The 23,995-nt window shown below is 45.0% G+C and overlaps 2 protein-coding genes across 2 annotated transcripts; both read left to right on the forward strand.

The window, feature by feature from the left end:
* The first annotated feature begins 713 nt into the window (after positions 1–713).
* On the forward strand, positions 714–5,628 carry spi1b (Spi-1 proto-oncogene b). Its single transcript, XM_068760597.1, has 5 exons — positions 714–755; positions 1,114–1,204; positions 1,928–2,124; positions 3,095–3,245; positions 4,271–5,628. The coding sequence occupies exons 1-5, from the start codon at positions 714–716 to the stop codon at positions 4,582–4,584; spliced, it is 795 nt and encodes a 264-aa protein (XP_068616698.1). The 3' UTR covers positions 4,585–5,628.
* Positions 5,629–7,008: 1,380 nt separating this feature from the next.
* Positions 7,009–23,826, forward strand: mybpc3 (myosin binding protein C3). The gene is made up of 30 exons (XM_068738440.1): positions 7,009–7,049; positions 9,110–9,379; positions 10,386–10,520; positions 10,595–10,672; positions 10,859–11,007; positions 11,579–11,696; positions 11,782–11,830; positions 13,378–13,435; positions 14,836–14,989; positions 15,079–15,211; positions 15,343–15,345; positions 15,448–15,572; positions 15,682–15,787; positions 16,782–16,948; positions 17,771–17,936; positions 18,022–18,128; positions 18,232–18,261; positions 18,345–18,484; positions 19,265–19,424; positions 19,530–19,634; positions 19,726–19,914; positions 20,551–20,685; positions 20,776–20,943; positions 21,027–21,115; positions 21,330–21,525; positions 21,639–21,778; positions 22,832–22,991; positions 23,075–23,211; positions 23,291–23,477; positions 23,555–23,826. The coding sequence occupies exons 1-30, from the start codon at positions 7,025–7,027 to the stop codon at positions 23,581–23,583; spliced, it is 3,708 nt and encodes a 1,235-aa protein (XP_068594541.1). The 5' UTR covers positions 7,009–7,024; the 3' UTR covers positions 23,584–23,826.
* The last annotated feature ends 169 nt before the right edge of the window (positions 23,827–23,995 follow it).

Raw genomic sequence — 23,995 nt, forward strand, 5'->3', positions numbered from 1 at the left:
GCATTCAGACTATAGTGTGAACAATAATCTCAGCCAGACCTGAGAGCATTTAATAAGAAAGCATTTATTTTATGTCTCACTTGTGGGTTTTATAAATGCATTAAAATAGCACATAAATGTATCAACTTCATCACGGTGGCTGTTAAAGTGTTTATAACATGTTAATTAACCGTTCATATTACATATCAGCAACTATTACAATACAATAACTGCATTCTTCACCAACAGGATCTAGTTTAAGCCCATTTTAGATTGTGTAATGTGAATAAAGTTAACCAAAGAGTCTCTTGTGGCTTGCGTATCATGATATTGGGGATGTGGGGGGGTGACAGTATAGGGAAGAGTCTTCGTGATGATTGGTTGCTTAAAGGAGGGGACAGTATATAGACCCTGATAAATGTGGAGTTTCATGGTCCCCTGTCAAATCATCAATGAGCAGGAACCTTCAGGAGACACACTCGATCGCTTCCACCCACAAGACCAAAGTTCCCTCTTCATTTTGCATTAAAACACCGGGCCTCGTTCATCTCAGCCAGAAGCCCCAGAACGCAGCCGGGTCCATACCTGCGTGGAATTTAGTTTGTTTTTGAGTTTTTCGTTGAGTGAGAGGAAATTTTGAAACGTTGAGCAATGACGCCGCAAAAGTTTTGAAAGTTTTTTTTTTTTTTTTTGCCGGCGAAGCATCCGAGAGTCTGTTTGTTGAAGAGATCTCCATGTTGCATCCATACAGAATGGAGAGCTATCTCATCCCGCCTGTAAGTATCACGAGCCTTCTAAGGATCTGAACTCTAAATAGTTACAAAAGGAGCAAAGAAAAAGAAAAAGAAAAAAACATTTGCCATTCGAGAGGATTGGCGACGCCTGTTGTATCAAACTGTATGACTTGATGTGAATTCAGGAATCATGAGAATGAAAGTCTAGAGTTCTCCCGGGGTTTCAGAGTAGTCATTACCATAATGTAAACATCATCGACGACTCACGAGTTAAGAAGCTGCAATGGCAATGTAATAAAATAAAAAAAAAAGATTCAAGGGATTAAATGGAGATATAAACACTGCTTTATATATTTTGTTATTATGTTGTGGCTGAGACTGTTTTTATTCGTTCTTTCAGCACTCGGAGGAAATTTACGACTCTGAGATCTACAGACATCAAATTTCAGAATATTACAACCCATATGTTCTTGAAACAGATCTGCACACAGGTGAGTTCTTGAAAATGTGTCTTTAGAACAGCAAATTGAAGTTTTTCCACTTGATAATGAATTCAACTTATTAAAGAGATTTTTTAAATGGATTTATAAAAAAAAACAAATAATGACACGAGGCGTGTTTTCAGATAAATAAAATGCTGCTCTTTTAGACTTCTTGTCTCGTTCTTCATTGATGTGGTGACTTTTTCGGTGTGTCGGAGGCTACATTAAAAAGCCTGCAGCAAGCGAGTGCAGCTGGAACCCAACAGCGAATGGAACACAGGAAACAGATGCTATTTCTTTCGGGTGCAACAAATACAGACACAGAATAACCTTCGCCCCATGGGGCTTTACTTTCTCTTGTAATCAACTGTTTTGAATATTGCACCAAAAACAGGGCAAACTGCCTACTCAGAAAACTTCAGTTGTTTCTTCAGCGCTTATTCGTGGAAGATGGAAATTCCAAACACGCTAACATAAAAAAGGAAGATCTTTCATTGTCACAGAGGACATACGATGCTAAATGTTTTGATTCCGATTTTTCCATGTGTAAAAGCTGCGAGTGTGGCAACAGGAAGGAGCCTCGTGCGGAATCCTTTGTAAATCCAAGCCACGGGTTTATCATCGTTCAGTAACGTTTCACAGCCATTCAGGCTCGTCTCACGCGTCGCCGTCTCCAGCTCGCTGCCACTTCCGGCGAGCCTCACTGGCCTGCTTCTCTCCATCTCCATCCAGAGCACTGGGACTACCACCCTCCTCCTCACGTGCACCCCGTAGAGTTTGAAACCCTGCAGGAAAGCAACTTCACCGAGCTGCAGAGCGTTCAGGCCATCCACCCGCCCGGCCTCATCCGGCACGAAGCCATCCGGTACGATGCAGAAGGCCTGCTCGACCCGAACCTCGGTGCACATCCACATGTGTTGCAGCAACCGGTGAGCCATGCTTCCACCCATGAGATGTTGATAAACCTACATGGGTGCATATACCTGCACCCTACAAACAACTTCATATATATATACATATATGTGTGTGTATATAAATAACTATTGTTGATGGAGTGTCTTAGTTGAGTGCCTCTACGTCCCAAAGTATCCTTTTAGGCCACTGCCAACATCTTCATGCATAATTCAGAGTCTTTTTTCCAATCATTGAAGTCGTTCAGGCGAGACTTTTATGGTCATGTGACAGACCCCCCCCCCAAAAAAAGAATCAGGAAATGACTGTTTGAGTTAAAACAGAAACTTAATTTGTTCCATGGCTTATCTTTTTTATTTGATGAAATAAAAAAAGCACTTCATGAACATTGATCTGAACGCACACAGTCCCTTCCGCGTCAGGCTCACGCTCTCAATGATATTCTAGACTCTAGAGTATGATATTGCATAATGAAAGAAAGATGCATTTAAATGCAATAATTGTGTGAATCTAAATTAAAATATAAGCATTTGTTCAATATTTCCACTTTCATGCCGAATATTTAACGTTTCCCTGCGTGAGGTGGAATCTTTAAAGAACTGAAATCAGCAATATATTTAGGGTCAAACTGATTTTTCATTTTCCGTTGGTTGGGGTCGTTGCTGCGAATGACGCTTCCATTTATTACAACATAACAGGGTTCTTTCTCACAATGTGGAAAACCACCTAGGTTTAAACCACTGGCTGGGTTCCTTTTATAAATAGATGCTCAGCCATGCAAGCGTCCACACATCGCAGCTCATGCAAAGAAAGACGTTCCTTTGCTCTTGCAGGAGGTGCAGAATACGCGGCTACTGTTATACGCTCTGAAAATGTACTTTAAAAATACTCCTAGTTGGGGGACACTTAAAAAAAAGAAAATACCAAAAAACAGTTCTAAACCTGTCGTCCAAAGCTTGACTCAACTCTGACTCTCGGGTTTCTTAGGTGACCTTCTTCCAACGGCCTGTTTTTCCAACGCACATGTCCCAACGCAGCTCCGACGACGAGGAGCACGGAGGACGAAGCACCCCGCTCGAGATCTCTGATGAGGAGAGCCTGAGAGATCGAGTCTCTTACGTTACTCCTGGAGATCTCGGTAAGCAGTTAACGCTGATACTTTGAGACACAGCAGCAATGTCGGCCATGCGGAGCCTCTCCGCCATGCAGGTCACGGCCTGCACAGACGTGTCAGGTCACCGGCGTCTTGGAATGCAAAGACATGTTGCTATAGAGTGGTGGTGTGTGTGTGCGTGTGTGTGTGCGTTGCACTTACATTGTTAGATGCTTGACATCGAATCATGTCAGTTTTGCGTTCTGCTGACAATCCAAGATGTATTTTAAGGATGAGGTAAGAGTTGCACAACTGCCGATATAATGCTTGCTATGCTATCTTGAAAGGAAGTGGACTCAGAAGTTAAAGTGGTTGCTCATTTAGGACGAATTGAAAGCCCCCCCCCCCCAGGTGGCGAGGAGGCGTAGTGGTTAGTGCCGTCGCCTCACGGCAAGAAGGTACCGGGTTTAAATGGCCCTGCGATGCGCTGGCGACACGTACGAGGTGTGTCCCACCCATAGAAAGCTGAGCTACACTCCAGCAAAGCAGAAGACAGTGGATGGATGGATGGATGGATGGATGGGCACCAAGGCTGGCCATGTAACACACTGGTTGTCTGAAAACATACAGTAGAGAAGAATCTACTACCACTACTAGTACAACTACTACCGCCACAAATCAACCTCCTCTACTTCACCCTGTCCTTTGCATCGTCCTCCCCAAGACCAGGCTGTAGAGTGGAATCTGTGTTAAATTAAATTACCCGGAAATGTTTGTGTCTTTTTGCGACGACGATGTCATGGACGGTAACATCTGACAGCATTCCTTAAAACTTTAGCTTTGAGGTCATCTTGGTATCCTGCACGATTTTACCTCATGTTTGTTTGTCATTAAATATCATCACGTCTGAGATGTCTTAATATTACTTAAATGGTAAGCTAGAAATGGGCCTAAAAGTTTGAACCCTTGCCATGTAGCGCATCACTTTTAGAAGACGCCTATATGGTAGTAAAGTCGGGTTAAACAGCGTCTGCAACTATAACAATGCAACTCTTTGATGTCCCCGAAAGGCAACAAGAAGAAGATCCGTTTGTACCAGTTCCTGCTGGACCTTTTAAGGAACGGCGATATGAAGGACAGTATCTGGTGGGTGGACAGAGACAAGGGCACATTCCAGTTTTCGTCCAAACACAAGGAGGCTCTCGCACACCGTTGGGGAATCCAGAAGGGAAACCGCAAAAAAATGACCTATCAGAAGATGGCGCGGGCGTTACGCAACTACGGCAAGACGGGAGAGGTAAAGAAGATAAAGAAGAAGTTGACGTACCAGTTCAGCGATGAGGTGCTGGGGAGGAATCACCTGGAGAGAAAACCATACGTATAGGCACGACGGGTGCGGGAATGTCAAGCTTTACTGGTGCCGGCTGTTGGGATTTGTAGTTTATGGTTGCCAGATACTTAATCGACCTTGCTAATTGGGTAAATAGCCTTTTGTGAATAGCCCTTTTACTACGGTACAGCGGGATTGGTTCCTTCAAGATACTAGCTAAAGCAGCGTAAAGGCAAGAAACTGGATGACAAAGAACTTCAACGGAGCAGGACTAAGTATAAAAAGAGTCTCGGCCTCTAGACGCGAGCTGCTTTCCGCTTCGTAGCGTAACTAGCTAATATTTATCAGGCTATCAGCGTAGATGCAGCTCAGATTAAAACAGTCTATACACTTTGATTTTCTTGATTCCTATTGATTACCTCCTCCGCCTTGCAGGGTATTTACTGTATACCTGTCGGGGCAGGCTAACCGCTGTTCAACGCAGTGTAATCCAACAGCCCCACCAATGAATAAGCCCTCTCCTAGGCAGTTTTAGTCAAAATCATTCTTGAAGTTTGATCTTTTTTTTTTTTTTTGCTGGATTGTTGGATTAGACTGCATTAGTTCTAGTTACGCACGACAAATAAAATGATCACTGCGTATATTTGAAGCAGCTGACATTGGACACACAATCATTGTCGGACGCATAAGAATCTTTCCAAGGAAGTGTGACGTGCATTTAAATAAATGGAGCAAAAGTGTGACCAACAACTATTATAGCGCATTATTACATACATTCACAAATATTTTAACACGTTTTCATATTTAGGTCAATGTTGCATTTAATTTATTTATTTCTGATGAGGTTATATTTTTTATTTCAAAAAAATAAAAAAATAACTAATAAATAGCCAAACTGGCTTCATTGAGATAAAATTGATCGATTGATTTAATGTATGTATCGTAAATGTGACGCCATTGCCAGCGGGGTAATTTTATCAAGGGTTAATTACATTTGGTGTCAGAAGCAGCGACGTCTCAAACAGTTGTACAAAAGACACATTTTCAATGTGGCTGCACTTGGAAATGTCTGTTCTGTTCTCTACATTAAAGTTGTTTTACCACATGTAAACGTAACCACTATTTGTCCTGTAGTTTGAAACTATAACACTCTTGTCTTCCAACTGTCTTTGGACCCATTCATATATTTTAAGTTCTATTCACTAGTAATAATAAATCTATTCTATGTTAACACTGCAATGCAATATTTAAATAGACACAAAGCAGCCAATGACGGAATCAACCATTATAACGACTTCTATTGCAACTGAAAATGTAAATGGGTTATTAGGAATTGACTGTAAAAAAAAATATACTAGAAAAGCACTCAGAGAGAGCAAACCTCCGCCAAGTAGCTCATTCAACTCCTAATTGGATTTACACCATCCACATGGTGGATCTGGATCATCACCAAAATTCTCACTGCAGTCACACCTCTTTAAATTGACTATTTGTACACAATATACTGCGATACTAAAGAATAAATAAGTTGCTACAAAGTAAAATGAAGTCTAAGATAACATCTGTAATCCCAAGAGCCAACAGCTCCCCTCAATGGCCAACTTTATTGAGTTGCATAAAACAAAGGAGAATATTAAAAGAGAGAGACTTAAATACAATACTTCAATACACTCCAGAAGGACTTCCACAGGCCCAGATGTCAGCATTAGACACATTGGATGCTTGGCAGTGCCTCCCTTTGAGCAAGGCGGCGAGGCGGTGCCCTCGCCCTAACCCTCTACATTGGGTGCTGTATGCGTGCGCATTGTTAGAGGAGCCAATAGCAGGGTGAAAACAACATTTCGTGTGTTTACTAAGCGTGCAACATGAAAAATAAAGAGTTCTTCATTTTCTATTTAAAAAGAAAAGGTTTTAAATAAGTGTTTCTGGTGCTGGAAAACAGATTGACTGGATTTACATTAATTGAAAAGCGAAAAATTGCCCACGGTAATGAACGTTTCAGGTTGGAGTTAAAGAAGAGATTAAATTCCCAAACCGAGGTTTAACTCTATACGATACTATAGCACAGTCTAGTATAGATTAGCATAGCATAGATTTCTCATTTTCAATCCTCGTCCAATCAACCACAGATTGCTGCACAGACGTAGGGAGAGCCAACAGATTTATTTTTTTTTGGATGTGAGGATCTAAATTTATCCTCACATCATTTCCCCTCCCTCTCAGCAGCTATCAGTCAGTGGAGGTGTCGGAAGAAAAGGATGGCTGACATATAAGCCAAGGTCTGGCGTGACAGGGAGTGGGCTGGGGGGAGGCTGTTGATGGGGAGGACAAGGTGGTCGCTTTTATCTTTTTTTAGGACATTGTGTTGGGCCTCCAAAAAGGCCGGAGAGGCGGGTTTGGTTCATGAAAGGAGGGGCAGATCTATTAAAGGCAGGGGGTTGAGATAGAAACAATACTGCTGAGGAGCACTGTGGAGGAGAGGAACTCATTCAGGATGCCAGAGCCCATCAAGAAGTCAGGTAAGAGTGCAAAACGTTGGTTGATTTATGTGCTAAAATGCTGCATTTCAATTACTTTACCCTTTTTAACAATAACAGAACCACAACAAAATAATATAAGAATGAACTACTGTTGGAAAATTAGCAAAACAATGTCATATAATAATATATATAAATAAGGAATTTTATAAAATGTTACATTACTATAAAATACTCATTTAAGCCATTTACTCTTAGGGGGGGGGGTCGTTGACCTCCGAGGGTTTTGCCGTAAGTCGGCCCATGTTAAATTATTGTAAGTATATTATGCTGTGTCATGATTCTGTAAATGAGGAGTAGGAAGAGACGATTTCCTGCCGGTCGACATTGCGGGAGGGAACGCAGAAACTGTGGCACGCTCCAGTCGCTCGCTCGCTTTCCGGTATGTCGTAAAAACACCTCGTAAACAGACCAAAACAACAACAACAGACCAATGTGGTCGTAAAGTCAAACTGTCGCAAGTCGCCAAGGTCGTAAGTCGACGAGCCCCCCCGTATCTACAAAATAAATGTTATAGGATTGTAGCACATACATTTATAGGCCACCTGAAAATGGCCTATAAATTGTACTGTATTTTGCGGCATTAGAATTTATCCGCCTTTACTCTAGATGACCCAATTGTTCTTTGCACAAACCGGGCGAGATGCCGCCCGGTGTCCAGGTGGACGCCACGCCTGACGTGAAATCGGAACGGTCACATTTCCAGCCTCGCTGCATTCGCAAAATGCACGACTGATCCAAAAACGCTCCGCGGCATTCCAGACTCAACAAATGGCTCTCTTCAGTGGAAATGGATTGTTGCTCGTGGAATGAGAAGCCTGCAACATATCACATATCAGACACCTCAGGGCGACCCGAACGGCTCGCCGCCGCCTGCCAAGACCTTCAGTCAGTTGGATCGGGACAATAATAGTTATGGGCGTCCTGATCCCTGTAGCATTAAAATATTTTTAATCATCAACACCCTGTAATTCATGTTGTGATAAACCTGAATTTGGTTAGTCAATTTCAAACTAACTTTTTCATTTAAGTTATTTTTATTATTTTTTTTAGAAAGACACGTGACCTTGGGAAAGAGGTCGCTCCGGGAGGCCAACTTTAGACCTTTAGAGCCCCATTTAGGCTCATTATTTAACCCTTTGGTTCACCGCCTTTGGCAACTGTTTTCAAAGAGCTCTTAAGCCTGTTAGCTGACAGACACACTAGCTGATGGACATAGTGGAACATTTTGTTTGGCTTGGGTGCTACTTATTTCCCCTCAGGAGACCAGAAACAGAATTTGCAGAAGGTGCATATTAAACATACATTTGGCTTTAAACTCATAAAGACAAATGCATTACTAACTGTTGCTTGTAATATGGATTTAAAAGGTGATAAGTCATTGTTGCCTTCACAAATTGTTTCCGCCAAGCCCACTTAATTAACTTTAAATCTCTGCAGCAGGTGAGACTTCCCTTCACTATCAATGCCATTTAATTTTCATGACTGACGCATGGCGTGATGCGTTCGCAGCGAGCACTGACAGACAGAGGACACATCACTCTTCCTGAACATTCAGAGTTTTAAAAATAGAGTCAAACTAATCCTCAGCTATGATACCTGTTCCCGAGGTGCAGCTGAACCATGCAGGCTTAATTTACTTGGCCAGTACATGCTGCATGTATCCTATATTTAAACCCATCACAACGCAACACATGGATTTGTTTTTTCATGTCAAACAGAACGAATCTGAATTAAAGATTTAAAAAAAATTTTTAGATCCTTTTAAAAAGGTGTTTGAGAGCCACACAGCAGAAATGGCAACAGCTGGCATTTTACACAAAGTGCCAGCGGGGTAAAGTGCTATTTATACTAATAATTGTAAGAAAAAGTAAAACTGAATGTAGACATGAAATATTAATGCTAACGGTGATGTTAGCATTAGCTAACTCATGAACCACAAAATTAGGCTCAACCTCTATGCTATGGAATTTTTCAAAATTTTCTGCTGAAAATGATTTGAATGAAAATCAGTCCGTTTCTGTTTGAAACTCCTTTGTCAGTTTCAGCATTTACCAGGAAACCGAAGACTCAGGAGGCGGTCGAGGGGTCCGCCGCGGTCTTCGAAGCGGAGACCGAGAAGTCTGACGCCAAGGTCAAATGGCAGTGCAGCGCAAAGGACATCGCCGGTGACGACAAATATATCATCACAGCCGATGGAAACAAGCACTCCCTCACCGTGAAGGCTGTTACCAAGGAAGATGCCAATGTCTACGCGGTGATCGCTGGGGGGTCAAAGGTCAAGTTCGACCTGAAGGTCACATCAAAGCCAGGTGGGAGACTCTGACGCTGCAGCTGTGGGTTTGAAGTTTCTGATTCCACACGAAGGAAACTGTAGCACTGATGCTGAAAATACATCGCTGTGTGCAAATCTATCAAATCATTAAACCTTCCGTCATAAATATTCAACATTTTGGGATGTAAAGCCATGTGTCAGGAAATAGTCCGGCACATGACCTATGACCTCTGGAGAATCCCGGCACTCCAACGTGTGATTAGCATGCTAGCATGGCGCTTGACACGTGCGTCAGATAGCGTTTTGCAAACAATTGTTTATCCTTCCCTATACGAGGTAGGGGTTGATCTCATCCCATCTCCCCAATTTGGAGATTTTCCAGTTAACATCTTTGAGTTAGGCGCCATTTTTCCAATTGTAAGCTAATTTTGGGGGGATTTTTATGAGAATATTGCATAAAACAACTTGTACTTTTCTAATAAACAAACCGTAAAAGCAGAAGCTAGCTTTGTCGATTATACTAAAGTTTACACTGAAAAGACTTCACTGTGTCTTACATTAATCCACCAGCTTGACCAACTGTTTTTTTAAGTGCGATAAGGTGGAAGCAATCTTGAAGAAAGGCTGCAGTCTAATGGCGCCAGCGCTCTAAAGGAGGTCGTGGTCCGTCTGTGGCTCCTATCATAGCCACCCTACGCCGTCTGCATGCTGACCTTGACCCACACATTATTTCCTCGTGACTAACCAGCACTTGACTGCAGCTCAGAGAAGGCTTGAGAGGCAGGCGATAACACATGGAAAAACAGTTGGCCCTCCTCAACACGATAAGACCGAAGAAATATTTTGGTTTGCCAAAGAACATTTTCCTTCTTCCAAAGCGGTGATACAATTTTTAAAGTGTCCAAATTTGACTGATTATGTTTTGATGTCTGTTAAGTCCTGTTTGAAAACGCAATCTGGCTCGCTTTGTTATTTTTGATTGGCGATAGAGGAATCTTTTTGTACTCCTTACTCGTGTTTTCTCCGTGGTGACGGGAACACAGAGGATCCGGTCCAGGCCCCAGGCGATGGACGCGAGAAGGCCGGCGGCGAGCAGGAACAGGCCCCGGCTCCGCCTGCAGCAGCACCCACGTCGGACCAGAACGCCGCCCCATCCCAAGATGCTCCTCCAGCTGAAGGTAAGCTCGGAGTCGAGCTTCATCCCATTCTGTTGAAATAAACGCCATATAACACGTGTGATGTCTCCGAGCAGACGGACAGCCTCCAGACACCAGGCAGGATCTGATCGGGCTCTTCACGGAGAAACCCCAGAGTGGGGAGGTCACTGTGGGTGAGCGGGTCCACCAAGAGGAGGCGCTTGTTTAACGCAACATAAACTGTTCATGTGGAACCTTAGCATTAGCACTCGGAATAATAAATGTATTGTTGGAATGCATAACAAGAAATATTCGGATTATTTGGTATTTAATAAGGAAATATTGCATGGAATCATGCAACAAATTGTTCTCCAACGCAGGTGAAAACTTAACGTTTGTGGCGAAAGTCAATGCCGAATCCTTACTGAAGAAACCCACCGTCAAGTGGTTCAAAGGGAAGTGGATGGATCTGGCAAGCAAGTCTGGAAAACATCTGCAGCTGAAGGAATCCTTCGACCGCAGCACCAAGGTAGAGCCACTCATGTCACCAGATGAGCCTGAATTCAGTTCACTTCGAATTAAAAGAGAACCAGGACACAAAACGCAGTCAAAAATAAGAGATCAGACAAGGACCGGTTAAAAATCTGGACGCCAACAAAGACAATCAATTACCAGGAAGTGAATCTCAGGGACTGATTGGTGAACTGAAACCAGGTGAAGTGGTGGGAAACCTAACAATGGCAGGAAGTAAAACTAAAAGAAATACATGGAGGCAAGACTCTTCAAAATAAAACAGGAAGTGGAGAGAACAGTCTGAGCGAGACCTCACAGACCGAAGAGAAGACAAAGAACTCTCAGTTAGGGAAAATTATGGCTTGTTTTTAAAATTTTAAATAAATATAAAGACTTATTTTGAAGTGATAAATCTGTTCTCTTGCCTCACTCATGATGAACCACATGTACCTGCTACATCCAGAGTGACGTTATGAAACGACACTTAAAAATAAATATTCGCACAAGTACTGATAAAATCTCTTTGAGCAGTTTAGTGAATCCAACATGTTGCCGTGTGTCACAAACCTCTTCCCATCATGCCGCAGGTCCACACATTCGAGATGCAGGTCATTGCAGCCAAGCCTAGCTTTGCTGGCGCTTACAGGTGTGAGGTTTCCTCCAGGGACAAGTTCGACAGCTGTAATTTCAGCCTGACTGTGCACGGTGGGTTTCTGCTGCTGACGCTGTTCCCTCCATCGCTGTTCCAGTCGCTAACACGATGCTTTTGTTTCACACCTTTGCGTTTCAGAGTCAAGTGCCGTTGAGGGTTTTGACATAAGAGCAGCTTTTAGGCGGACGTAAGTTTCATGATGATTTTTCTACATTGCATAAAATGCAAGTTTTTTTTGTCCACATTAATTCCTCCACACTTTCTATTAATCACAAATCTTGTGAACTTGAAATCAGAGTTCATCACGACTCTAACCTTTAGTTTTGTTTTGGCAGACCTAGCAAAAAAAAAAGCAGGTTGTAAAAGGAGTTTGTTGCAACAATGGAGGCTCGCATTCAGACTCTGAGCAATCTGATTGAAAAGAACAGGGAGAAACCCGGCCCAGGACCAGAGACTCTGTCTCTCTCCTTTGTCTTGTGTCCTCTCTGCTGCTGAATATTGAGAAACCACGAGAGAGCTGAATACTGGAAATCTAAATCCTCCCCAACGGCACTAGCTGTCATTGTGTCGACCGTTGACAGATCTTTACGTGCAGAGAATTGGTTATGGAACTATTAAATGCCGCCATCAGATCTCCCTGATCCGCCCCCGTCCTGGACCAAAAACAGGAGGAGCAGCTGCACAAGCTGCTTCTCGGCAGACTGAGGCTTTGACGGCGGTTTGATGGCGCTGAAAGTGCAGGATGTGCAAAGACACACAGGCTTTTTCAGTTTGCCACACAGAGGAAACACATCTACGGTGTGTTGAAACCTCAACGACGCATAAACCAGAGACTACACTTCTAATCCTGGCGTCTGATCCGAGGCAGACGAGCACATCCGAATCCATGCCCTTGTCTTTATCTTTCCATCCCGCCGATTAGAATCGAGCAGGCCTCGTGACGCTCGTCGTTTTATTTAACCTTCAGCCTCTCGCTTTGTTCTCGCTGACATGACTGGCCGCCGCCCACGTCTTTAAAGGAACGATTCAACAGATGGCGTAATAGTCTTCTTGTCTTGCCTTCTCTCTGAGTGTTAGATAAGAGAAGTGTTATTTTTAGATAAAGCTTTGAGACAATTAGCTTAGCTTAGCAGGACTGGAAGCAGAGGTCAAGAGGTAACCGGGTTCCCCAGTGGGTCTGTGCATGAAACGACAATTACATAAATGTCCAGCTAAGGTCCATCCATCCGTCTTCCACCACTTATCCTGGGCTGGGTCTCAGAGACAACAGTCTCAACAGGGACTTCCAGACTTCCCCAGCCCCAGACACCTCCTCCAGCTCTTCCGGGGTAATCTCGAGGCATTCCCAGGTGGGACAAGCCGGGAAAACCTCCCCAATTTAGTTATCATCCCTAAGTAAAAGACACTTAAAGAGAATGCCAGTAAAATAAAGTGTTCCTTTAAGCATGTCAAACATCTTTGTCTCCAGCAAAACAACTTCCTGTCTGTCCAATTGCTCGCTTTAAAACTCAGATACATTAATTTCCTTTCAGAGTGATGCTACGCTAACCAAATCTTGGTATCAGTATCATTCTACACTTGCATTCTGGAGCGAGAGCAGGAAAGCTTGTGTAAACGGCGAGTGTGTGGACTTATTTGAGCTCGAATGAACCGTGCATTTGTAGAATCAACACCTTCTCCTCAGAGAAGCGAGTGACGGTGATGTTTTATTGCCGGTGGTTGATGTTTCTGCAGTAGCACCGATGGAAAAGAAGGAGAGCTGGACTTCAGCACCTTATTGAAAAAGAGGTATGTCACGATCCTTGCAGATTTTTACAAGTTAAGAACTTTTACAGCATCTGAACTCTGCATTAATCTCTCTTTCCGGATTGACCTCAGAGAGTAAGTCTGGAATTATCCAATTATTCTTAATTGCACCAAAATAAAGGTCAACTTTAACTGCTAATGCATAATAATGAGTGCATTGTGCTTTGGTGAACATACAGCATGCTGTCTGAGTGAACTGAGTTCCCACCATGTCCTGAAAATGCTTTTTTTGCACACTGGACGAGCCCTGCAGCCACTAATGTTGGACTATCGCCTCACTTGTTGTAGGATAACTTCTAGTTTTCTACATTTATGTTCGGTGTCTCTTCCCAGCACATGTAAAAGACGCCTGTGTCTCACACACTGCTTCTCGTCGCCTGTGCGTTCCTGACAGATTAACATCTTGCCGGGTGTTCGATCTGTCTTCGAGGCATATTACAAATATGCCGGCTTGTTTTGTTGTTGAACTGCTGTCCAGTTTAACTTGTCCAGTTTGTTTTTGCCATGTTTGCGTCATCCGGGGTTCGACCTCTGAATGAGCGGCAGTTTCTTAAAACCTTCCAGTCGGTAAGAAACGGCTGACGTCACAAAACATTGATTGCGTGTGTCTTTATTACTTACGTTGTTTTTTCTTACTTAAATTAATCCATTCATAAATCATTCATTCATTATTGAGACACGATACTAACTGTATAAAAAGCCCCACAACATTAAAACAAACAAATAATGCAGAGAATTTATGTTCATGGTTTATTGGATGAATGAATAATAATATAGCAATTAAAGTTTAAAAAGCTAGAATGCAATAATTCAGAATAATATAGCATAAAATCTATAATTTATTCATATCATATATCATTGTTTGATCATGTGTGAAAATGTATCCGACAATGTAAAATAGCTATGTTGTATTAGTTTTGTTTACTTTACGAGAGGCTTTCCATTTTAATATGCCTCGTACTGTAATTCAATTGTAAATATATGTATATATATAAATATTCAAAGATTTTGAGCCTTGCACAGACAACTTAAACACGAGCCTTGTTGAGCAATTAGATCCAGATTCCCTCCCTTCACTGAGCCGGTGAAGCAGTAATAGCTGATTAGAGGATTGGTTGAGGTAGAGCACCTGGTGGACAGGTGAGGTAATGACGCGCAGACTTGTGAGAAGAGAGGGACGCTCTTATTTTCCAAAAACCATGACGCCAGGTTTGTCACAATTTCACAAATATAATAACATCATACGATGATTATTAATTATATCCTATAGCATGTTGACTAATGATCACTCGCCTGAAAGTTGGTAGTTAATTATGAATAAAAAAAAAAAGCAACAGTTCTTGTTCTGTGGTTGTAACTTCTTCTGGTGTGATCAGCACCGTGCAGACGATCGCGGACCCAGACCTGGACGTGTGGGACATCCTGAACAAGGCGCCTTCTTCGGAGTATCAGAAGATTGCCTTTCAGTATGGAATTACCGACCTGAGGGGGATGCTGAAGAGGCTGAAGAAGATGAAGAAGGAAGAGAAGAAGAGCGCAGGTGTGTGCAGACAACAAGAATGGAGCTAGAGCTGGTGAAATATTTAGATAACGATGTTAATGCGTGTTTATAACTTCTCTGGGACGCAGCGTTTGTCAGAAAGTTGGATCCGGCCTATCAGGTGACAAAGGGACGCAAACTAAAACTGGCCATAGAGGTCGCCAGTCCGGATGCTGAGGTGAAATGGCTGAAGAACGGACAGGAAATCCATCCAACCGGAAGGTTAGAACTAAAATAAGTGCTCGCCTCAGGTTTATGTAGCATTCCGAATGCACTATAATTGATTTTTTAATGTTTTTCCTTCTCTTATATTGTTAACTTTCATCTAATTACTGGATGGGCTCAAACTCCAGCAAGTAAGTGTGAGATCAGATTAAGCATCTTTCACCTGCGTCACTAGTTAGTCACAAACCGTATTAAAAGTTGTATCCTACGTACTTTTACGCACCTCTTTCTAGGTACATCTTTGAGAGCGTTGGCAACATGCGCTACCTCACCATCAACAACTGCTCCCTGGCGGACGATGCCGCGTACTGCTGCGTGGTCGGAGAGGAGAAATGCACCACTGAGCTCTTTGTCAAAGGTATCTCGGGTTTAAATGCTTCATAGCAAAAAAAACAAGAACAGAAAATGCACCTTTGCAAGATGAATAGCTGCAGGGAGCGCTCTCGTCTTCACCTGTTTCCTTGCAGAGCCTCCCGTCCTGATTGTGAAAAATCTGGAGGATCAGATGGTGATGAAGGGCGAGCGGGTGGAGCTAGAGTGTGAAGTCTCCGAGGAAGGGGCTAACGTTAAATGGTTAGATGTTCAGACGCTGTTTGACATAAAAACATGAAGACTTACCCCATAAATGTTCAATTCTTGAGGTGATTGTGTGACTAAAACATGAAAGTATGCACGATGTAATTCGATGAATTTGAAGGTGCTTTTCCTGTCAGTCTTACTCCGCGTCGATTTCTCAGACGCCCAGCAGATGGCATTTTGCTCGGTCCAGAGTCAGAGCTCTGAAGCATGCCTGCAAGCCTGAAGGTATCACGTTAACAGAAAGGTCACATCAGCGTTCTAGCATGTTCTACGCGGCCTTTATCTGAGGCTGAAAGGTGCTGCAAATGTACCGTTTGCATGGAACACGAGCCAAAGATCAAAAGCCCAAAGACTTACAGAGAAACTGAGATCAATTCAGTGTCATAGGCCGAGTTCACACTGCAGGCTGAAGTGACCCCAATGCGACCTGCATCCGATCTTTTCATGCCAGTCTGAACGACACAGGACCCAGGCCACTTTGGTATGTGGTCCTAAATCCGATTGGTATCCGATCTTTTGCCATGCAACTTCAGTCTGAGCGGCCAGGTCGCATTTATCCAACCTACTCGTTATTGACGTCTCTATTGTGCGTTAAAGTAAGCGGGAGCAGGTGTGACACGGTAAGCAAGGCGGACGATAATGCAGACTCTGGTCAATGGAAGGAAAGCAACGTTTCTGAAGGGTTGCGGCAGGAACGGCATCCGTCCTGTGAGTTGTTAACTCACTGGACTTAACTCACAGGACGGCGCTGGAAATGGGTCAAAGTCAGAGACGCTCATTAGAAGGATGCTGAGGATGGAACTGCCAGGGAACAGGGCTAGAGGTCGACCCAGGGGAAGATACGTGGACGCAGTGAGGGGGGGGGACATGAGAGGGGCTGGGGTTGGGAAGGATGATGCAAAGGACAGGGTGAAGTGGAGAAGGTTGATTTGCTGTGGCAAATAGTAGTAGTAGTCGTGGTAATCATTCCATGATTCCCTCCCCGCAGGGAGAAGAATGGCGTGGAGCTGACAAGAGACGAGTCTTTCAAGTACCGCTTCAAGAAAGACGGCTGCAAACACATCCTGATCATCAACGAGGCCACGAAGGAAGACTGCGGCCACTACAAGGTTAAAACCAACGGCGGGGAGTCCATGGCCGAGCTGCTGGTGCAGGGTGGGTCTCAGTCACGTCGTACAGTACGAGCTACTTTTATCGCAGATGGAAGCGTCAAGCTGACGTTCCCACACCGATAGTTGCCAGTCCTGGCATTCCGTCTATTTTCGGGATAGGGGGGGGGCTGTTGCCATTGACTACATCAATCTGCCAAGGCTGTTGCAGAGTCCAGCTAAAGTTAGAAGGTGCGGACCGATAGGTCTGCCTTTGCTGTTAGCGATGTTGTTGTTGTTGTTGTTTTCTTCTTCCTTTGTCGCAGTTTTTTAGGCTATAAATCATTACAATGACAATCCTTCACGGAATTGGTTCAGCAAATAATTAAAAAAAACTCACTAAAAAGTACAAATGGTGCCATTTCCTGTTCCCTTCAGGAACCCCCATTATGCTGACAGCGCTGCCTTGTTTCTCTCTCTGGCAGCGAGCTCGCGTGAAACTCCGGGAACCTTTACGTCAGGCGTGTTGCTAGCTCCCTTACCCAGATAACAATTTCTTTGGGATAATTTTAATAACTCCCAAGTACATCACTTCTCCTTCTATGCAGTGATGCCTGAAGCTCTTGCATCTGGTCTTGATATCCTCCCACTTTATTTTCTACCATAAATCCAATTAGCTATTCCCCTCTTGTCCGTTGCTAAGCTACAAAGGCAGCACAAAAATAGTGAACACCTCATGCTCAAACATAACATTACCATATTATCCTCACATACAACAGCCGCATAATGTTTTTAAAATCTCATTGCATCATTTTCCCGCCTCTTCTGAAGTCTGGAGGCCTCCAAAGTTTCCATTACCGGCTCTCTGAGCTTGTGTTTTGCTCTTTAGAAAAAGAGCTGGAGGTCTACCAGAGCATCGCAGACCTCACGGTGAAGTCGAAGGATCAGGCGCTTTTTAAATGCGAAGTGTCGGACGAGAACGTGAGGGGAACCTGGTACAAGAACGGCGTAGAAGTCAAGTCTGATGCCAGAGTAAATATCACCCATATTGGCAGGTGAGGACACTTCTGCACGTGTGCATGTTGTATATACATCTATAGCACGACACAATGAAGGGAATCAACCTTTGTTCTTTTTTAGGATCCACAAACTGACCATCGATGATGTCAAACCGGAGGACGAGGGAGACTACACGTTTGTGCCAGACGGCCACGCCTTCAACCTTTCGGCCAAACTGAATTTCTTGGGTAACGCGTTTTACGCCTTGCGTCTGAAACGTTGCTCGTGTTCTCGCAAGCAAAGTTTGACTAAAACGCCGTCTCCCTTTTGTTTTTTTGTCTCTGTTGTCAGAGGTGAAAATCGATTACGTGCCCCGTCAAGGTAGCGCAAACCTCCACTTTTTGACCACATCAGCTGAAACTAGGGTGTCTCCTTCTCGGTAACGGCTTGTCTCACCTTCTAAGATCCTCCTAAGATCCACTTGGACTGCATGGGTCGCACCGCCGAGTCGACCATCGTGGTGGTGGCGGGGAACAAGCTGCGTCTGGATGTCCCCATCACCGGCGACCCGGCTCCCACGGTGGTCTGGACCAGAGCAGAAAAGGTGCCATTAATCAGGCTCACATCCATCCTCTGACATCCCATAGACACACTGATGCCGTGGTAACTAAGCCATTTCTTTGTGGCCCCGACTACCAAGCTACATGTGTTTGTATGGTACAAATATATATTTTGTCCCTGTAGCAATTCTCACTCAAAAATGTAAGTCAGTATCGTTACAGCATTGTCACTTTGTTTTTGCACAAATATACCAGAGAGGTTTTAATTTGACAGCGAGTGTGAAAAGAGAACATTTGCAGCCATCAAGAGGGAACGAAGGGACTGGAAAGGTTGTGCGACATCTTGACCCATGCTTTACGAACAGGCTGCAGCTACGGCTAACGATGACAAGCAGCTCCACCGGCGCTCGTCTCTGTGCAGCGTGCGTTTTGCTTTAATAATGCACGATGGCCAAGGTAAAAAAAAAACCCTGTATGAGACGTTAACGAGTCGCTCTTGATGAAGTACGAGCATGTCTTAAGTCTTCCTACAGACAGATGCGGGTCAGAGGAAACGAGGCAATGGTTTAATTATAAAATGAAATAACCCTTGGATCGCATCAACTATGATTTTATATATAAGCAAATAAGGGAAGATAAAAAAAATACTCTGGAGCTCATCTGGATAATAAATCAAACTTTGTTTTTTTTTTGTTTTTGCAGTGCTCAAGGGCTGCAAAGTTGTTGTTTTTAACCTCATTCTGTTTTAATATCTATCTATCTATGGTGACTCACTGATTCGACACTCGTGCACGACCCGGTAACGTCTGTTTCTCATCGCCTAGGTCGTCACGGAGGGAGACGGCAGGGTCCATGTCCAAACCGCCAGAGGACACTGTGTCTTCACCATCGAGGGGACGGAGAGGCAGGATGAGGGAATCTACTCTGTCGTGGTCCGAAACCCAGCCGGCGAGGACACTGCAGACATAAATGTGAAAGTTGTTGGTGAGTCAGTGGTCTGTTTGCTGCTTCACGTAACTATAAATACTTGATTTATTTATTGATTTTCCTTTTTAAAATATCATACCAGTGAGAAATGTTTCCGTGCAGATGTTCCAGATCCTCCCCAGGAGGTCAAAATCCTCAGCGTGGGAGAGGACTCCTGCGTCGTCCAGTGGGATCCCCCTCTGTTTGATGGCGGACAGCCAGTTATTGGTAGGAACAGAACACGCTTCAATGCTTCGTGAAGTTCTCCTTCCTTTCCCTGGCAACAACATCTTCACCCCCCCCGCCCCCCGGCTCTCAGGTTATGTGCTGGAAAGAAAGAAGACGAAGAGCTACAGATGGATGAGGCTGAACTTCGACCCTTATCCTCAGACGACGTATGAAGCCAGGCGTATGATCGAAGGCGTGGCGTACGAGATGCGCGTCTACGCCGTGAACGGCATCGGCATGTCGCCTCACAGTCCGGCCTCGCAGCCTTTCGTGCCAGTCGGTGAGTCCAAGTCAAACCGGGGCCAAGTTGAGTTCGTTTTTCAGACATTTGCTCCGCTGCCTTTTTGTGTGACGGTCGGCGGGGACAAAGCGGACATCGTCCAAGATGGTAAATTAGGAGACAAGGCAAAACAACAGCCCAGGTGGTTTTCTTACTTTGCGTTTGCGAGCAGCCCTCAGCTCTTGACTGGCGCTGATGACATCACATCAAGTCCCAAGAGGGTTTCACCGAGTGTACCAGAGAAACTCCTCGGCTGGTGTGTCCAGCTGAGAATGAGATCCCCCCCCCCCCCCCCCCCCCCCCCCCCGTGGAACCCGGTCCACAGCCTGATGGTGGTAGTAGCGCAAACCTCCGCTAAGCAGCTCGTTCCCATCCTAATTGGATTTACACTGTCCACATGGTGATCCGGATCACCTCCAAGAGGAAGAACGTAAAGACTTTCCGAATGTCTTCCAGCTGTCTCTCACCTTTAAAGCCACACGTCATCAGGACAGATTCTGGACTTGGACATCCGTCCAATGTGATGTTTTCGTTTTTTTTGTGATGCCGTTTGTGTTCCTTAAGGTTAAATTAAATATCCATTCATGCTCTAACTGACCAGCGGCCATTTTAGCTCTCCCTCTACCTCTGTCCCAGCCCCCACAAGCGAGCCCATCGGACTGTGCGTGGAGGACATCAGCGACACCTCCATCTCGCTGAAGTGGCGTGTACCTGAGAGGATCGGCGCCGCCGAGCTCGAGGGTTATGGGGTCGAGTACTGCAAGGAGGGCAGTAAGTGCTGGGGCAATAAGTGTCCGCTATCAGCTATCGGCCCTGATAGCGATCGGTCATTTTAAATCTTTGTGTGTTTTCTGGTCGAAGCGGACGAATGGCTCCCCGCCACCGAGGGTCTCACGGATAGGACGTCATTGACCATCAGGAATCTCACCACTGGAGACAAGCTGCAGTTCCGCGTTCGAGCCTACAACATGGCGGGACCCAGCGCTGCCGCCCTGCTGGCTCAGCCGGTGACCATCAGAGAGATAATGCGTCAGTAGCCATGACAACCGTATCCGGGACATGATAATCAATGATTCCCAAATGAACCATCATTCCACCCTTTGCTTTCACAGAACGACCTAAAATTTGGCTCCCCAGAAATCTCCGGCAGACTCTCATCAAGAAAGTTGGAGACACCGTAAACCTCATGATCCCGTTCCAGGTGGAGGACGCTGGGTCGCGAACGCATCGCCTTCTTTCAATTACCATTAATCCCAAATCAACGCATTAGTAATAGATACTTATCCTAACTTAAATACAAAATGTTAAAATTGACTGACTGAAGCAGAAACAAAAAACAAATCAAGGTTGATTTGATCAGAAATGTGTGAAGTGACACAAAATACCGACCTCCTCCGTCTCCTCCGGTCATGAAGGGTAAACCCAGGCCAAATGTGACGTGGAGCAAAGACGGGGAGCCTCTGGACACCTCATTCGCCAACGTCAGGAACAGCGACCTGGATACGATCCTCTTCATCCGCAAGACGGAGCGGAAACACTCAGGGAACTACGACCTCCGGGTGCAGATCGAGAACGTGGAAGACAAAGCGAGCGTCAAGCTGCAGGTGGTTGGTAAGCAAACCGGACACTTGGACAGCTGGCTTGTGGGTAGGAGGAGCCAAAGCCATCTCTAGCACGCCACCATACATTTGTTCATCCAGGTTGATCAGAGTTCCCATCTGCAGATCTCCCAGGGCCTCCCGAGGCGCTAAAGTTACTTGACATCTGGGGATTCAACGTGGCGCTCGAGTGGAAGCCGCCTAAGGACGACGGTAACTGCGAAGTAACCGGCTACACCATTCAGAAAGCTGACAAGAAGACGATGGTAAGACTCGACGCGCATCTGTTTCACATTACGCTGGAGTCGAGTCAAGAACATGCTCCTAATGATGATGGCTGGCGGTTTTTCTCCTCTACATGAATCCCCTTCGGAGTCATTAGCCAGAAGGAAACCCGCAAAGGATTTATGTTCGTGTGACATCAGAGATCGACAGAGTTCAAACATTTTGGAAGTGTGGGTTTCAAGCCCAAACTGGACTCCGCGGCGATTTATTGGCTTTCAGAAACAGAATGCGAGCAGCGGCAAATCGGGCATTGGCTCGCATTGATGCCGTTTGCGTGTTACACCTCCAAATAATGAGCAGCTGCGGTCCGAACGACCTCAACTTGACACCGTCACTTCATAAAGCGCTTTTTTCTGTGTTTTGTTTTTCCTCGTTGTGATTTTGGTGCAGACGGAATCGGACATAGTGACACAAACACGACCCCCCCCCCCCCCCCCCCCCCCCCGTACACCGAGTCTGTGCCCATCCTGGGAAAAAAAAAGACTCTGGTCTCAAGTGGGTAGGAATGTCCTAATCAGATCCTCCTGGCCCTGACCCGGGTCCAGGCGGCCATGCGCTCTGAAAGGAGGACATTGTTCTTCTTGGCCAAACACCACTGATGATTAGATCAAACTAACTGTATTGTTTTGTAGCACGCTTGCGGGAGCTCATTTCCACGTTACCGATAACAACGGTCGTAGATGTGAGCGATAACGTCCGATAAATGTTTGCCGTTAAACGTTTCTATTTCATTTCAAATAAAGAGTGACTCCGGTTTCAAACTAAAAAGTCATTTCGGCTTTTAGATTTAGCCCAAATCAGTTGCATCGCTGGACCTTTACTTTAGGAAGTCATTTATTCTACTTGTGAAAGGAACATCGATGATGATGGTCATTTCCAAGGGATGAAATGTCATCGTTCAATCTGGCAATGAATTTTAGTGCAGTTTAAACTCATGGAATATGGATTCTAGGTGAGACGGGTACAGATCCGATTGTGAACAGACCATTGATTGGCCGAATGGGAAAACTGAAACGTTTCCGATTCTTACAAAGGAATGGTTCACCGTCTACGGTCAGTACCGACGGACCAACTGCGTCGCGTCGGACCTCATCATGGGGAACGAATACGTCTTCAGAGTCTTTGCGATCAACATGGTGGGCACCAGCCAGGAACCCTGCAACGCCAAAGACAGCGCTTACATCCAGAAGACAGGTGGGACGACATAGACGGTCCAATCGTCATCAGAAATGTAGAAAGAGCTGAACGCCCAACGATCTATCGCCCCGTCTCCTCAGGTATCGCCTACAAACCGCCGACACACAAGGAGCACGACTTCTCCGAGGCGCCCAAGTTCACGCGTCCTCTGGTGAATCGCTCCATCATTGCGGGCTACAACGCCACCATCAGCTGCTCAGTCAGAGGCATACCGAAGGTCGGTGGGGGTCATCGCAAAGAAAAAGGCTTCCCTTATGTCACCCGACACGCTTTGATAATCCTTCCCAACCTCTTAGCCTAAAGTGACCTGGTACAAAAACAAGATGGACATCTCAAGCGAAGCCAAGTATCGAATGCTCAGCAAGCAGGGCGTTCTGACCCTGGAGATCCGCAAACCCTGCCCGTTTGACGGAGGGGTGTACACGTGTAAAGCCGTCAACGACAGCGGCGAGGACGCGGTGGAGTGCAAGCTGGAAGTTCGCCGTAAGTACGCATTTGTCGTTTGGCTGCCTAAGCGGTGCCGCCGGTCTAACGCCGTTTCTTCTGCTCCTGGTTCGCAGATCCAGTCGCTAAAGAAGAAAAGAAGTGAGCGGTTCCAGCTGCCGATGAGAGAACGTCGATGTTCTCTCCAGCGGTTCTGTGTAGAGAGGAATACTTTACCTGCATCGTAAACTGTGTTGATCCTTCTTCAGTTCAGTCCGCTTCCATCTCCAGCAGACGTCCTGCACCTGGTTCAAAGTATTCAATTCAGATTTTATTCAATTCGTGTTCTGTTCTACACTCACTTCCACAAAGCATGGATAAACCGTTGTTCACGAAAGCAGCAACGTTCACGACATTCGCGTACGATCGTCTCATTTCTGCTGACTGGGTGGGAATGTTCTGGTTTGCTTGCGTGCTTAAATGTCAATTGCAAATGCACCCGAAACACAAGAGCTTCCCCCTTGGGATTTGAGTTTCACGCCTGCAGATGGAGATCCATCTCATCAAACTACGACGGT

The sequence above is a fragment of the Brachionichthys hirsutus genome, chromosome 1 (genome assembly GCF_040956055.1).
Source record: "Brachionichthys hirsutus isolate HB-005 chromosome 1, CSIRO-AGI_Bhir_v1, whole genome shotgun sequence".
Classification (NCBI taxonomy): Eukaryota; Metazoa; Chordata; class Actinopteri; order Lophiiformes; family Brachionichthyidae; genus Brachionichthys; species Brachionichthys hirsutus.

Bases quoted from the DNA above. Each gene is read 5' to 3' on its own strand.
- mybpc3 (XM_068738440.1), top strand. From the start codon at position 7,025: ATGCCAGAGCCCATCAAGAAGTCAG. The intron at 14,990-15,078 runs GTGTGTGCAGAC...TCTGGGACGCAG, and splicing joins GGAAGAGAAGAAGAGCGCAG to CGTTTGTCAGAAAGTTGGAT. The intron at 18,129-18,231 runs GTAACGCGTTTT...CTCTGTTGTCAG, and splicing joins GGCCAAACTGAATTTCTTGG to AGGTGAAAATCGATTACGTG.
- spi1b (XM_068760597.1), top strand. From the start codon at position 714: ATGTTGCATCCATACAGAATGGAGAGCTATCTCATCCCGCCT. The intron at 756-1,113 runs GTAAGTATCACG...TCGTTCTTTCAG, and splicing joins AGAGCTATCTCATCCCGCCT to CACTCGGAGGAAATTTACGA. The intron at 2,125-3,094 runs GTGAGCCATGCT...CGGGTTTCTTAG, and splicing joins CACATGTGTTGCAGCAACCG to GTGACCTTCTTCCAACGGCC.